General features: G+C 38.6%; 1 protein-coding gene across 1 annotated transcript; it reads left to right on the plus strand.

Moving 5' to 3' along the window:
- Positions 1-3,337: 3,337 nt before the first annotated feature.
- LOC139939005 (intraflagellar transport protein 20 homolog) lies at positions 3,338-12,617 on the plus strand. The gene is made up of 4 exons (XM_071934710.1): positions 3,338-3,514; positions 6,730-6,815; positions 7,759-7,862; positions 9,497-12,617. The coding sequence occupies exons 1-4, from the start codon at positions 3,388-3,390 to the stop codon at positions 9,576-9,578; spliced, it is 399 nt and encodes a 132-aa protein (XP_071790811.1). The 5' UTR covers positions 3,338-3,387; the 3' UTR covers positions 9,579-12,617.
- The last annotated feature ends 1,457 nt before the right edge of the window (positions 12,618-14,074 follow it).

The raw sequence follows: 14,074 nt of genomic DNA on the forward strand, positions 1-14,074 counted from the left end.
GGACCAATGCCGACCAGGTGTATTGCTGCTGAATGCAGAAAAACACTTTTTGAAATGTACCAACTCACGACTTGGACGTACATGTACTTTGCTTGTGCGTTTACTATACACATTGCAGGCAAAATCTGCCTCGATTGACGTCACAAAAGGGGTAGGCGGAGTCAGTCCCCAAACAACTTTATATATTTTTTAAACATATAAATCGTGACAAACAATTACTAAAAAAATTGTTTTATTGTTCGTAAGCATATACTCTTATGTTTGAAAGAAAAAAAAATCTATTTCCAGGTGGCTTTAATTAATTTGCCAAATTAATTATGATAAATTGTGAAAAACTTGCTTTGCAATAGAAAACATTATGGAAATAACTAGCCTTGCTCAAGGCAGTCGAACTATTCACTCCGAAAAAAGACCGCCGCTGTATAAAAACCCACCCGTATTCACTGTGCGTAAAACCCACCCGTATTCACTGTGCGTAACATCGCACGACACGATGCCCCCGTACACTATCCGCATGCGGAGGCCGTTAGGCCGACAGCCTTGTAGGATCTGTGTTGAAGCCACTGACCTCATTACTAAAATAAGCGAAGAGTTCCCACGGTCAGCTCATTACCATAATGCCCGCGAAAGACTAGACATGTTTACCTCACACATCACCACCACGGACACATGATAGGGTCCAAAGGTCGTGATAAGGGAAGTGCGTGATTGGACATCAAAATGAATAATCATTTGCCTCACATCCTGTGTTGTCTGATAGGTCTGACGAACGATATACATATTCATGAGCTGCATACTAGCATATCCTAGAGCCCCCCCCCCCCCAATTTCGTCCACTATTGGAATTTTTTCAATACAACACATTAAAACGGGAAGATACAGATCCGACAAGGCTGTCGGCCTGACGGCCTCCGCATGCGGTTAGTTGTGTACGAGTGCGATGACTTGTGTGAACAGTATTCGTGCGATGTGACAGTATGTATACGGGTGGGTCATTCGGTGTGATCGCACACACCATGCACAGGGTATACGGCGGGTGGGTTTACAGCTGCGTCTTTTCGGAGCGAATAATGCGACTGCCTTGAGCAAGGCTAGGAAATAACTTGAATCAATCATAAGTTGATTATTTGAAATGATATGAAATGCAATGGAATTGTATTATAAGTAATATTTTGGTTTAAAAAAAAAGATCAGTTTTGAAAGAGTTTGCTGTAAATAATTTTCTGAGGCAGCTGCATGTACGTCCTTTCCCCAACCGTCGACTTCACTAATTTCCTCCTAACAGGGTTAGCCTTGCTCAAGGCAGTCGCATTATTCACTCCGAAAATACGCTGCTGTCAACCCACCGTATAAACTATGCTTAGTGTGTGCATTCACACTGCACGACCCAACCGTAAACACTGTCACATCACTCAACGCCCACCGCACGATGGACTACTATGCACAAGTCATCCGCACTCGTACCTAACCCGCATGCGGATAACGTACGGGGGGGGGGGGGGCGTTGTGTCGTGCGATGTGGTTACACACATTCGCTCATAAAGGTGGGTTTTGTATACAGCGGCGGTCTTTTTTTTCGGAGTGAATAATTCGACTGCCTTGAGCAAGGCTATACAATGACAGGATTAATCTTGGGACTTTGGGTGAGTTCAGTTCCGTATCCATAGACGTTAGGACGCATTGAACCCATCCTAGGTTAGGACGGGTTCCTCTTCCTTATAACTTGAGACAGGATTAATCCTAGCGTTTCGGGACATCGGCTGCTGATGGCCCAGGCCTAAAGATATGCAACACAAACATACCGAAAGCACATAAATTATACTGTTTACTTTTAAGCAATACATGTAATAACGTACGGGGGGGGGCAGAATGACTCATCTGACTCCAAATCTCCAGTTAAAAAACATAAAATGGTGGGGGGAATGTTATATTGTAGCTTTGACATTGCAATCGAGGTAGACACTTTCCCAGCGTGCTGCACGCTACTGGACTCTTTGACAATCATGTTATATTAAAATAGTATGGCATCGCAGGGTTTGATAATAAGTAAACCTTGTCATTGGTTGAGCTGCCTATAGTAGTGTACAACTTTTAAATACATCAACCACATATTACTTTCAATGGTAGACTGTTTTTTAATGTAGAGATGTTGAGTCTGAAATAAACGTCACACTAATACACACCTCATGAGGTCGTCATGTCACCACTAGGTTTGTTATGGTTTTGAGTTCTTTAATGCCTGCTAAGCTGTTGTCTAACCACGGGGAGCACAGGGGCACGTGATGGCCGTAGCCCCGGGTAGGTCTACCCCACCTTTAAAATTAGATTTTCTTTTTAAGTCTCATTGCTAGAGTAAAAGGTTCAATTTGTATTAAGCTTAAAATGTAACTTTCTTATACTTGTTCAATATTTATCTGACGTTACATTATATATATAAATACCTTAGACAGTTTCGCTATTCCTATTGGTTGAGAGCCCGTCACGTGGGGTGTTTAAACGGTTGTTAATGACTACCTGGAGCTCTGTTTATAAGCGGTTGTAGTCGGATACTACGCGCTAGTCTTGGTGCAAGACGTTTCTTGTTACGGGCGATGCGGGCGCTGTCGGTGAGTTGGCCGTGCGATAAAGGCCATCGCATTCGGCTCGGTCCTTTCACGGCAACGACCCTGCCGGTTTAAACGGCCGTTATAGAACTCGTCGCTACCCTTTGATTCCCTTATTTATCAATGGACAGGTCCGTAACTAAAGAACTTTATTTTTTCGGGGGTGGGTGGGGGGAGGGGGGTTGCAACATCACATACATGTCTACACCTTTTGTGGGTGGGGGATACAAAATTTATCGGCGCGTTATTCGCGTCGGCCCGTCGCAAGATTATCTTTATATGAAGGCCAGATGTATCAATTTTATTGATTAATGTGCGCGCAATTTTTGTACGTTTTTTTTTTGGGGGGGGGGGGTGGGGCTTGGGGGCTTGGGTATGAACAAGAATGTAATGCTGTGGCATGGTAGCAAGTCGGTGCTGGAAAAACCTCGGAGTGTTTTTTACCCCATAGCAAAAAATTCGTACGGTTGACCTGCCAATTTTTTAAAAGAAACCTAAAGTTTAGATGTTCGTCGATATATTTGATTGTTTTTTGAAAGAGACGGGGGCTTTAAGGTACTGTTTAAGTATGTTTAATAAATGACTGGTTGTTGCTTTTTAAGTTTTATTATTAATGTTTAGCAAGTGCACAAAACAGCGCCCTCAATAGTGACATTTAACGTAATTGAAGCTGGTGTACAGCAATTTAAGTGGCAAACGCACAGGTTACGACGAGGCAGATGTTACAGTGTTCCCGAGTACCAGCGAAATTCCTGACTTTCCTAAAAACATCAACCGGTAAACCATGGCGGACGAAGCTGTTGCCAAGGCAGGCTTACATTTCGATGAACTGAATAAAATAAGAGTTCTAGAACCTGAAATTCACCAACAAACAACGGAGTTGAAAGAAGAATGCAAGGAGTTTGTTGAGAGTGAGTATGGTTATTTTATTGCAGCTGAAATTTGCTTAATACAAATGTCAAAAAGCTACTGTAAAAACTACGTTAGTTGCACACTGTGCAACTGTCATTCACGCTGTCATTGTACAGTCATTTGACCAGTTCGGGATCATTGACCAGTTCGGGATCACTTCAACTTTGCAATAACCAAATAATTATATCACTTATCATTATTACTAATTTCTGTTGATAAATGTGAAGATTAACACCCATTAAACCAACAAACCCAAAATAAGGTGCCAAATATCATCAGCAAATAAATTATGGCTGTTTTCCTGAAGGTTGTCTGCGAAATTTATCATTTTTTTGTTTAAAAATGTTGGTTGAAAAACACTGTTAAAACTTCTTATCTTTAGAATTGGAGTGCCGGGCAAAAAATATTTATGTAAAATGATAAGAATGTGTAAAAAAACATTCCTGTGAATACTGTGCAGTCATCTTGTTTTTTTGAGGTGACGAAGATCCCAAAATCTTCTTTAGGGGGGCAACTTACCCTTGACCAGTTCGGGATCACTCAACATCTCATTGCGTCAAATGGTGCCGCACTAACTTACTAAGTATGGTAAAATCATACTACTGCAGTAGAAAGTTTATTTAGTTGATTTGAGAAACGTTACTTAAACAAATTCTTGTAGATTTTTTATTTTGTGAGAAAATTAAACTTGGAGGGGTCAATAATGCTTTTTAGATTCGCTTCACTTTTTCATTTGCCTTTGCTGTTGTTTTGAGGTTTTGTCGCTGGGTTTTTGCGCTGCTATTGAGGACACTTGCATGACATTCACTAAAGAAAGGAAGTCCAAGTCCATGCCAACACACCTCTGAAGTTTCGTGTCCTTGAGAGACAGTTTTATGGATGGGAGTATGGGTTTGCAATAAAGGGCACTCTACTGATTCAGAATAGATTCAACTGATCCTGAACTGGTCAAACAGGTGACGATACTTTTCTCAAAGCCTCTTCAAAGAACTAATCTTTTTTTGTCAGTGAATACTTGGTGAGTTTTATGACATGTTTAGGTAAACTGCTAAAAATTTTTGTTTAAGATATCAAAGAGATTGCAACAAAAAACAATGTGAATTCAAAAAGTGATCCCGAACTGGTCAAACGACTGTACTGTATTTTGTAGGTAAACTTGTAGTTGCGATAACGTAAACCCTCCTGCCGACGCTTCTATCGAAAAACGGCGAAATGGTCAAACACGTACAATTTCAACAGCTAGTCAACAGATTTGCTCAATTTTTTCCCCTTTCGAAAATCATGACTTAAATTCTAAGAACACGACCTTAATCCTCAATATCTAATGAATAACATTCAACACACTATTGAGAAAGTATTTTGAACTAAAGTACAAAAACTTACCAGATCCCGGAGCGAAACAGTCCCAGGTTCTATTTTGAACCTGTCGCCTCGCCATTTTGTGACTTCCCGATGTTCATTGCTGTTAGACTAAACCATTCTGTAAAAGGGGTGTTATAAGGCAGCGCTGCAGTGCGTGTGCGTTGTTCGTTTACTATGCCCGCTGTTCACTCACTTAAAGCACTGCAGCACCCCTTGTAACACCCCTTTTACAGAATGGTTCAGTCAAACTCGGCTGCGGCTCGGTCGGCTGGTACCTGCGGTTGGGTTCAGCACTTGGGGCTGCGCATGGTAACCAGCGACAGGTTCAAAAATAGAACCTGGGAAATTTGTGACTGTTTCGCTCCCGGAATCTGGTAAGTTTTTGTCCTTTTTTTTCAAAAGATTTTCTCAATTGTGTTTTTGAATCTTATTCATTAGACATTGAGGATTACGTTCGTGTTCATAGAATTTGTGTCATTATTTTTTAAAGTGGTAAAAAAATGAGCAAATCTGTTGACTGAAATATTTCGCCGTTTTTCGATTGAAGCGACTCGTAACCCTGCGGCTCCGCCGTCGGCAGGAGGGTTACGTTATCGCAACTAGTAAACTTGGTGAATGGGGGGGGGGGCAGGGGAGGCAGAGGGCAGATAAATTGGTAGCTTCCATCTTAAAACCTTCCACATTAATTCATGTTAAGCACAGCCCACACTCTACACAGGAGCAGGTATGGATAACCTTCCGTTCCGTACGGGCACCAAAGTGACCATACCATGCCACCACTTTTTCACTCATTTTTAGTTTTACAAAAAGGGATCTCATCTAATGATCTAATTCTAATGAGCATGATGAGTTGAGGTAAATTTATAGATAGATTATTTCATATCGAATAAAAAAGTGGTGGGGCCATACGGAAACTTTTCCATATTTGTATTGCTGTAATTGTGTGTGTAGATGTACTGTCGTGTAGTGTAGTGTGGGTTTAGTCTTGGCCCAAGATGTCAATGATCGGTACTTTTTTTTATCAACACAAAGTCGTTTTTGTGAATGAAATTTTACCAAAAACCATGAGAAATATGTAGTTTAGCCTAGACTTAACACTTCCGTGCCTCATTTATAAATTTTTAATGAAAATTTAACGAGTTGACAGCACGAAAATGAGTTGACGGCGAGTTGACGGCAAGTCGGCGAGTCGACGGCAAGTAGTAGGACCGTGTAGTGTAGTGTAGTGTGTAGCTGTAGGGTAGGCCTAGCATTATATAAGCAATACATAAAAAGAAAATTTCACAGAATGGCCTGAGTCCTGACCACATGCAGGTCCGTGACAGTGTGACAGTTTTTTATATTTTTTATTTAGTGTGATAATTTTAGTTTAGTGTTTCTGTTTTAGTCTGGTTCCATGCCAACATTATTATCCATATGACTTTGTCATGAGACGGGAATACTATATTATATAATAAGACCATTTGTGAAATTTATTTAATATTTTAATTTAAATAATTCCATCCATGGCCCGCATGGACATGGGTCCACAGAAATACTGGGACTAAAAATAAAAGAAGTGCAAGTCTAAATTTGGAGGGTTAAAAAAATTTAAAAGTCAGACTCGCAACCTTTGCAGTTGCCCCCCCCCCCCCCCCATACTCTCACCAAACATGACAAGGATCAGCAGGAAAGAAAAGGCACGTTGGATACAACTAGAATGATTCCCTCCTCCCGCAAATAATTCTGCTTCACCCTTCCCCTCCCAAATTAAAATATCTGTTTACAACATTTATGTTACTGTTGACATTGTCAAATGTCACTTTGTTGATTCTGAGAATTTGTAACTATTTGTTTTATTTGTATTCTTCAGAAATCGATGGCTTTCAATCTATCGTTGGAGGCTTCATCGAGATGGTAGATGGCCTTGCGCAGGAAGTGGAAAAAGAGAAAATGAAGGTATAGTTCATTTGAAAAACCTTGCTTTGTTGGAATTAACTGGTGGACTAATAAATTGACAGTAACACAGAGCTGTGTGTGTGTACTTTGTTAAAGGCACTGGACACTTTTGGTAATTGTCAAAGACCAGTGATCTCACTTGGTGTATCTCAAAATATGCACAAAGTAACAAACCTGTGAAAATTTGAGCTCAGTTTGTCATTGAAGTTGCGAGAAAATGATGAAAGAAAAAACACCCTTGTTGGACGAATTTGTGTGCTTTCAGCATGTTCAAAAATGTGTCAGATACATGTAGGAAAAAAAGACTTCTGACTTTTTAATTTTTTTAGTGATAAATTACCTCATTCTCAAAAACTATGTTAATTCAGAGGGAGTCGTTTCTCACAATGTTTTATCATTAGTAAATGCTTAAACTTTGTTTTGAGTAATTACCAAACGTGTACTTTCCTTTTAAAGGCAGTGCACACTATTGGTAATTACTCAAAATAATTATTAGCTCAAAACCTTACTTGGTAATGAGTAATTGGGAGCTGTTGATAGTATAAAACATTATGAGAAACAGCTCCCTCTGAAGTAACGTAGTTTTCGAGAAAGAAGTAACTTTCCACGAATTTGATTTCAATACCTCAGATTTAGAATATGAGGTCTCGAAATCAAGCATCTGAAAGCGCACAACGTCATGTGACAATGGTGTTTTTTTCTGTTATTATTACCTCGCAACGTCGACGACTGATTGAGCTCAAACTTTCACAAAGGTACAGCAAGTGAGAAGACTGGTCTTTGGCAGTTACCAATAGTGTCCAGTGTCTTTAAAACAGCTTATTATGCAAAGCAGATTGGTAGGCACTATGTGAGTAGAGGTCTAGGCCCTACCTCCTATATTGTATGAATCAAATTTCTAGATTCATGTTTTATTAAAATTGGCAATGTTTGATTTCACAAGGCTATTGGATCTCGAAACTTGTTAAAGTCCATCGCAAAGCAAAGAGAAGCACAGCAACAACAACTACAAGCACTCATTGCAGAGAAGAAAACACAACTAGAAAGGTAAGATTCAAATAATTTCTATACCATCCGCCCTGGTAATAGTTAATAGCAGGACAGTTCTTTTCAGAACTGAGAAGTCTTTGAACCTCCGATTATCTACTCCACGGCAGTAGAATAAAGCAAGACAGTTCCCTAAGAACAACTCTACCTGGCAAGTCGATACACACATGGTGTTACCGCAAACCAAATATACATTGATACCTCACCATGCAATGCCTCAAATCCTATATAAGATTCAACTAGACATAAAACGTGTTCAAACAGGTATGAATGAACGAAATTCAACTAAAACAGATAACAGACTACAAAACTATCATCCAATGTTAGTTTTCGAATTGAAAAGAACAACAGTGATCGGTCGATGAAAAGTAATTTTTTGAGATGAAAATAAATGATCCAAACTTGGGACGGGTTCAGCTTCGTGAAATCGGCTGCATGTTTTTGATGAGATTTTGTTCAGCGGCTTCCCTTTCAAACCTCTCTCTGAGTGTTCTCTGCTGAACATTGGAAATATATACTTCTCGAGAGTCGCGATGAGCCTTTAGATTGAAAATTCTCATTATATTATAACAAATTCTTATATACCGCATTTCATAATAACCGTCTTAAAAGATTTGCGTACTTTTTCAAAATGTCCATAGATTAACATTAAATTTACCTGTACAGGGTTGGAAGATTGTGATAATGGAAAGCTTCCCTTCAAATATTACTTACTGAGGTGCTGTAGTTTTTGAGAAATGAGTAAAACAATGTCATGAAAATATTAATAATTTTTGACTCATGAGACGAAAACTAGTTTCATGACATTGTTTTACTGATTTCCCCCAAAATACAGCACCTCAGCACCTAATATTTTCATGGAAGCTTTCTACTATCATTATCTTCAAACTGTGTAAGTTTAGTGTAAACCTGTGGACATTGTGTTTTTGTCACTACATAAGTTACATAGGCCTTTTAATGCGTATTACATTAGTACCCTGGTCATTGGGCAAATTAAAATTCCTTTAATCCTTCTCAGCTCCTTGGGGAGTATACAACCTATTATGGGGAACCTTAGCACGCTAAAGGCCAGTCACACTGCAGCGATAATGATAACAATTACAATCACGATGCAAAGAGAACGCATTTTATTGGTTGAATGAGCGTGTGCGCATTCTAAGTGGAGCAGTTCAACCAATAGAATGCATTCTTTCTGTCATGATCATTTTCGTTATCGCTGCAGTGTGAAAAATCCATTGGACACTTTCAGTAAAAAGTATTGTCCAAGGCCCACACTTAGTGTACAACAACTTTTATATAAACTAACAAACCTGTGAAAATTTAGGCTCAATCGGTCATCGGAGTCGTGAGAAAATAACAGGAAAAAACAACCCTTGTTTTCCCCACGTTTCGCCGTGTCATGACATGTGTTTAAAACGAATCCGTAATTCTTGATATATCGAGAATTGGTATTGTTTTAATGTTTTCTCAATAAGTAAAGCATTTCATGGAATAATATTTCAAAATAAGTCTTTCACCATTACCTTCTGTAAACCCTGTGAATTATTTGTAAATTTGTGAACTTTTAGTTTTTTGTCTGTACCGAAAGAGTATAATGGCTTTAAATACTAAAACATACATGTACACTTTTACAGATATCGGATACAAACAGCGGCGTTACAGAAGGAGGAGGCAGAACAAAACGAATTCATCGAGCAGTTCATTCTACAGAAATAATCTCATATGCAAAAGTTCAGATTCGAGAACTTGTTATTGTGTATAGGCACAATAGTAGACTTTTCGGTGACACTAGCAGACTTACCATGTAAATTCATTGTTCTCGGTGTGTGCGCAGGCACAGAACTACAAAACCACTGGAGATTCACCTGGAAAGTCTGCTGCCACCTAGTGATTGAAAGTCTGCGTGTGGAAAATGTTTTGACTAGTTTGATATTAAAGGGACACGTTGCCTTGGATCAAGCAAGTTGGTCTTTGAAAAGTGTTTGAAACCGAATATAAAATATAATGTCCACACAAATATGCCCCAAAGTTGCCTGGTTTTCCGGCAGTGTAGTTCACTACTTAAAGGCAGTGGACACTGTTGGTAGTTACTCAAAATAATTATTAGCATAAAACCTTTCTTGGTGACATGTAATGGGGAGAGGTTGATATAATAAAACATTGTGAGAAACGGCTCCCTCAGAAGTTACATAGTTTTCAAGAAAGAAGTAATTTTCCACTAATTTTATTTCAAGATCTCAGATTTAGAACTTGAGGTCTCGAAATCAGCCATCTAAAACCACACAACTTCATTTGACAAGGGTGTTTTTCAACTTCGACGACCAATTGAGTTAAAATTTTCACAGGTTTATTATTGTATGCATATGTTGAGATACACCAGGTGAGAAGACTGGTCTTTGACAATTACCAATTTTACCTGGGCCCAATTTCATAGAGCTGCTAAGCACTAAAATTTCCTGAGCATGAAATTTCTTCCTTGATAAAAACAGGATTACCAACTGAATTTCCATTTCCTAGTTACTGGTATTCAGCTGTTGCATACCTTGAAAATCACATAGAAATTTGGTTGGGAAATCCTGTTTTTATCAAGGCAAACATTTCATGCTAAGCAAATTTTTGTGCTTAGCAGCTCTATGAAATTGGGTCCTGGTTATTTTGCTGTCAGGTAGCGCCCCAAAAATGTCCCCATTGGTTGGGACTCGGGTAGAGTCGGTAGTGTTGCACAGAAAGACCCTGTTCTGTATAACTGTTCATATTGAGTTTACATTTTGTTCAATAACGTGCAATGTCAATGTAGACATGGTCTGTACATAAAATGTAAATAGTTTCATATTAAACTTAGATCAAATGTTTTGCCGAAGTTCTTTATATCACTTGGTACAGCTATTTTGTCTAAATATTCTCGCTATTCATTGATCATTAATCGCTATTAAAGGATTCTGGTACTTTTTGTGACACAAAACCCAATGTCCACAGATTTACATTAAACCTACACCGTTTTAAAGGATTTGGGTACCTTTTCAAAATGTCCATAGATTTACATTTAACTTATAGGGTTTGAAGATAATGATAGTGGAAAGCTTCCCTTCAAATATTACTTACTGAGGTGCTGTAGTTTTTGAGAAGTTAGTAAAACAATGTCATGAAAATACGTTTGTAAATGATTAAAATAATTTTCGTCTCATGAGACGAAAATTATTTTCATGACATTGTTTTGCTCATTTCCCAAAAACTATAGCACCTCAGCACGTAATATTTTCAGGGAAGCTTTCTACTATCATGATCTTCAAACTGTGTAAGTTTAGTGTAAATCTGTGGACATTGTGTTTTTTGTCCTACAAAAGTTACATAGACCCTTTAAGATATTGATAGTAGAAAGCTTACCTTAAAAAATTACTTGCTGAGGTGATGTAGTGTTTGAGAAATAAGTAAAACAATGTCATGAAAATACGTTTTTACATGCTAAAATAGTTTTCGTCTCATGATCACTGAGATGAAAGTCATTTGTGTGACACCTTTTTGTTTTATTCAATTCTCAAAAACTTCAGCACCTCAGCAAGTAATATTTTCGGGGAAGATTTCTACCATCATTATCTTCATACTGTGTAAGTTTACTGTAAATATGTGGACATTGTGTTTTTTTGTCTTACAAAAAGTACACAGACCCTTTAAAGGCAGTAGACACTATTGGTAATTACTCAAAATAATTATTAGCATGAAACCTAATTATTTGGTAACGAGTAATGGAGAGCTGTTGATAGTATAAAACACTGTGAGAAATAGATCCCTCAGTAACATAGTTTACGAGAAAGAAGTAATTCTCTCTGAATTTGATTTCGAGAACTCAGATTTAGAATTTGAGGTCTCGAAATCAAGCATCTGAAAGCCCACAACGTCGTGTGACAAGGGTTTTTTTCTTTCATTATTATCTCGCAACTTCGACGACCGATTGAGCTCAAATTTTCACAGGTTGGTGATTTTATGCATAGGTTGAGGTACTAGTATAGAACATGGTTAGAAACAAAACTCTCTAGTCTTAGAGAAGAAGGTACAGCTTTTATCACACAAATATTTGAATCCAAGAAAGTCTCAGGTTCGAAACCTTTCTCGGGCAACTTAAAGCACACAACTTAATGCAACTAACCCAACTAGTGTAGTGTGTTTTTCTTTCATAACTGTCTTGCAACTTGCGGTAGCCCAAAGTTTCCAGGTTCGTTTTTAATGCATAAACGCCAAGTGTGTATCTGGTCTTTCTACTACTGCCATTAAGACAATGGCAAGATATATGTGTACCATCTTGTAAATAATAAACATTGTAGAAAAAAAAGAGTGTAGTTTCCTTGTTTTTTTTTCATTTTAAGTTCTTTTATAATAAGAACAGTGTACATGTACAACCATTGAGGTAGAAACAGACATTATGTGACCTCGAGACCGTACGAGTTTTTGCGAGAATCTGGATTCCGGGCATCTCGAATTGCACTCACCCAGTAGGCTTACAGGCCCAATAACGTTCATGATGAGATCATGCGGGCACTCTTATATTGGGCCAACACAGTTTGCCACTATTGGCCCATAACTGGCCCGTTATTGGCCAGATGGTTCAGTGTGTAATTAATGCGTTAATTAATTAAAGGCAGTGGACACTATTGGTAATTACTCAAAATAATTATTAGCATAAAACCTTTCTTGGTGACGAGTAATGGGGAGAGATTGATGGTAACAAACATTGTGAGAAACGGCTCCCTCTAAAGTGACGTAGTTTTCGAGAAAGAAGTAATTTTCCACGAGTTTGATTTCGAGACCTCAAGATTTAGAACTTAAGGTCTCGAAGTCAAGCATCTGAAAGCACACAACTCCGTGTGACAGGGATGTTTTTTCTTTCATTGTTATCTCGCAACTTCGATGACCGATTAAGCTCAAACTTTCACAGGTTTGTAATTTTATGCATATGTTGAGATACACCAAGTGAGAAGACTGCCTAATATGCTGTCCACTAATCACCAAGTGGTATAATATAATTAAACTTCCGTTGACTTTGTACCCATGGTTGTAATAATGACTATCAGTTATTCCAAATTACACTATTGCAATCAAGATTTATTATTATCTAAAATTTTTGGGGTATTTTATAGCAACAAAACTCCAACAAATTACATTTCTTTGTCAGTTTTTAATTGTTTTCACAATCTTAAGCCATCTTGTGGCACAGCTTTTTCACCCTGCCTTGAAAATTGCATATTATGACCAATGTCGGTTCAATGCCGGCCCAATGGTGCGCCGTTACAAAATCAGTAGGCCTATTGGCACAGAAAAGTTGTTTATATACCATTATTTGCCAAAATGGTGTGCCACTTGGAAACCAGTGTTGTCCCAGAAAAAGTTGTCTGTACCATTTTGCCAAAATAGCTTGGCGCATTAAATTTAAATGAAATTACTTTGCAATAAAAAAGTCCATTGCAATAAAGTGTAGTTGTCCATGATAAAAAAATACAACAAATGAAAAAAACAGCAGCAATGAATAAATTATTTTAAAAATGAATGCTATGTAAAAACCATTAAAATAATAAATACATTTTAGCACAGTTTTTTTTTTTAAATAGTATTCGGTTTTTCTTAATGCCGGTGTGGCGGTTTCAGTCTTCCGCCGTGTTCAGTTTTCCGGGTGACGTAGTCGGTCATATCTGCACGTTGTTCGAATGGTTTTAGCTTTCCGGCGTGTTCAGTTTTCCGGGTGACCTCTCAGATACCGCCGCGAGTACCCTGGCGAGTAATATAGTTCTCTCAGCAGTGACCCCAAATTGTTTATACTACGATTCTTTTCTGTGTAGTCACATAATCTCTTGCCCCACTCTTTACATGTATTCATGGGTACAACTTTAGGCAGGTCACACTCTGCTTGCATTATAAAACAACTCGAACGATCCACGCGTTTGCCGCTAGTTGTACTCGACTCGTGGACGCCGCCATGACAGCTACCGGAGGGTAACGGACGACTCAATATACGGCACTAAAAATGGACTACTTTCGCTTGCTGTGCGCAGGCATCGCATGACGTAATGATGACGTAATGCTACCGTATTTGGTCTTTCGGAAAACTGAACAGAGCGGAAAGTTGAAACCGCCACACCGGTACATGCCACCATTGGCCCGGTAGTGTTGGTTAGGCTATAACTGAAAAAAGGTTTGAAAATCGGTTGTTTAGTTCTTGAGAT

The sequence above is a fragment of the Asterias amurensis genome, chromosome 6 (genome assembly GCF_032118995.1).
Source record: "Asterias amurensis chromosome 6, ASM3211899v1".
In the NCBI taxonomy this organism is placed as follows: Eukaryota; Metazoa; Echinodermata; class Asteroidea; order Forcipulatida; family Asteriidae; genus Asterias; species Asterias amurensis.

Coding starts and splice junctions, on each gene's coding strand:
- LOC139939005 (XM_071934710.1), top strand. CDS start 3,388: ATGGCGGACGAAGCTGTTGCCAAGGCAGGCTTACATTTCGATGAACTG. Junction 3,515..6,729: donor ATGCAAGGAGTTTGTTGAGA/GTGAGTATGGTT, acceptor TGTATTCTTCAG/AAATCGATGGCTTTCAATCT. Junction 6,816..7,758: donor TGGAAAAAGAGAAAATGAAG/GTATAGTTCATT, acceptor TGATTTCACAAG/GCTATTGGATCTCGAAACTT.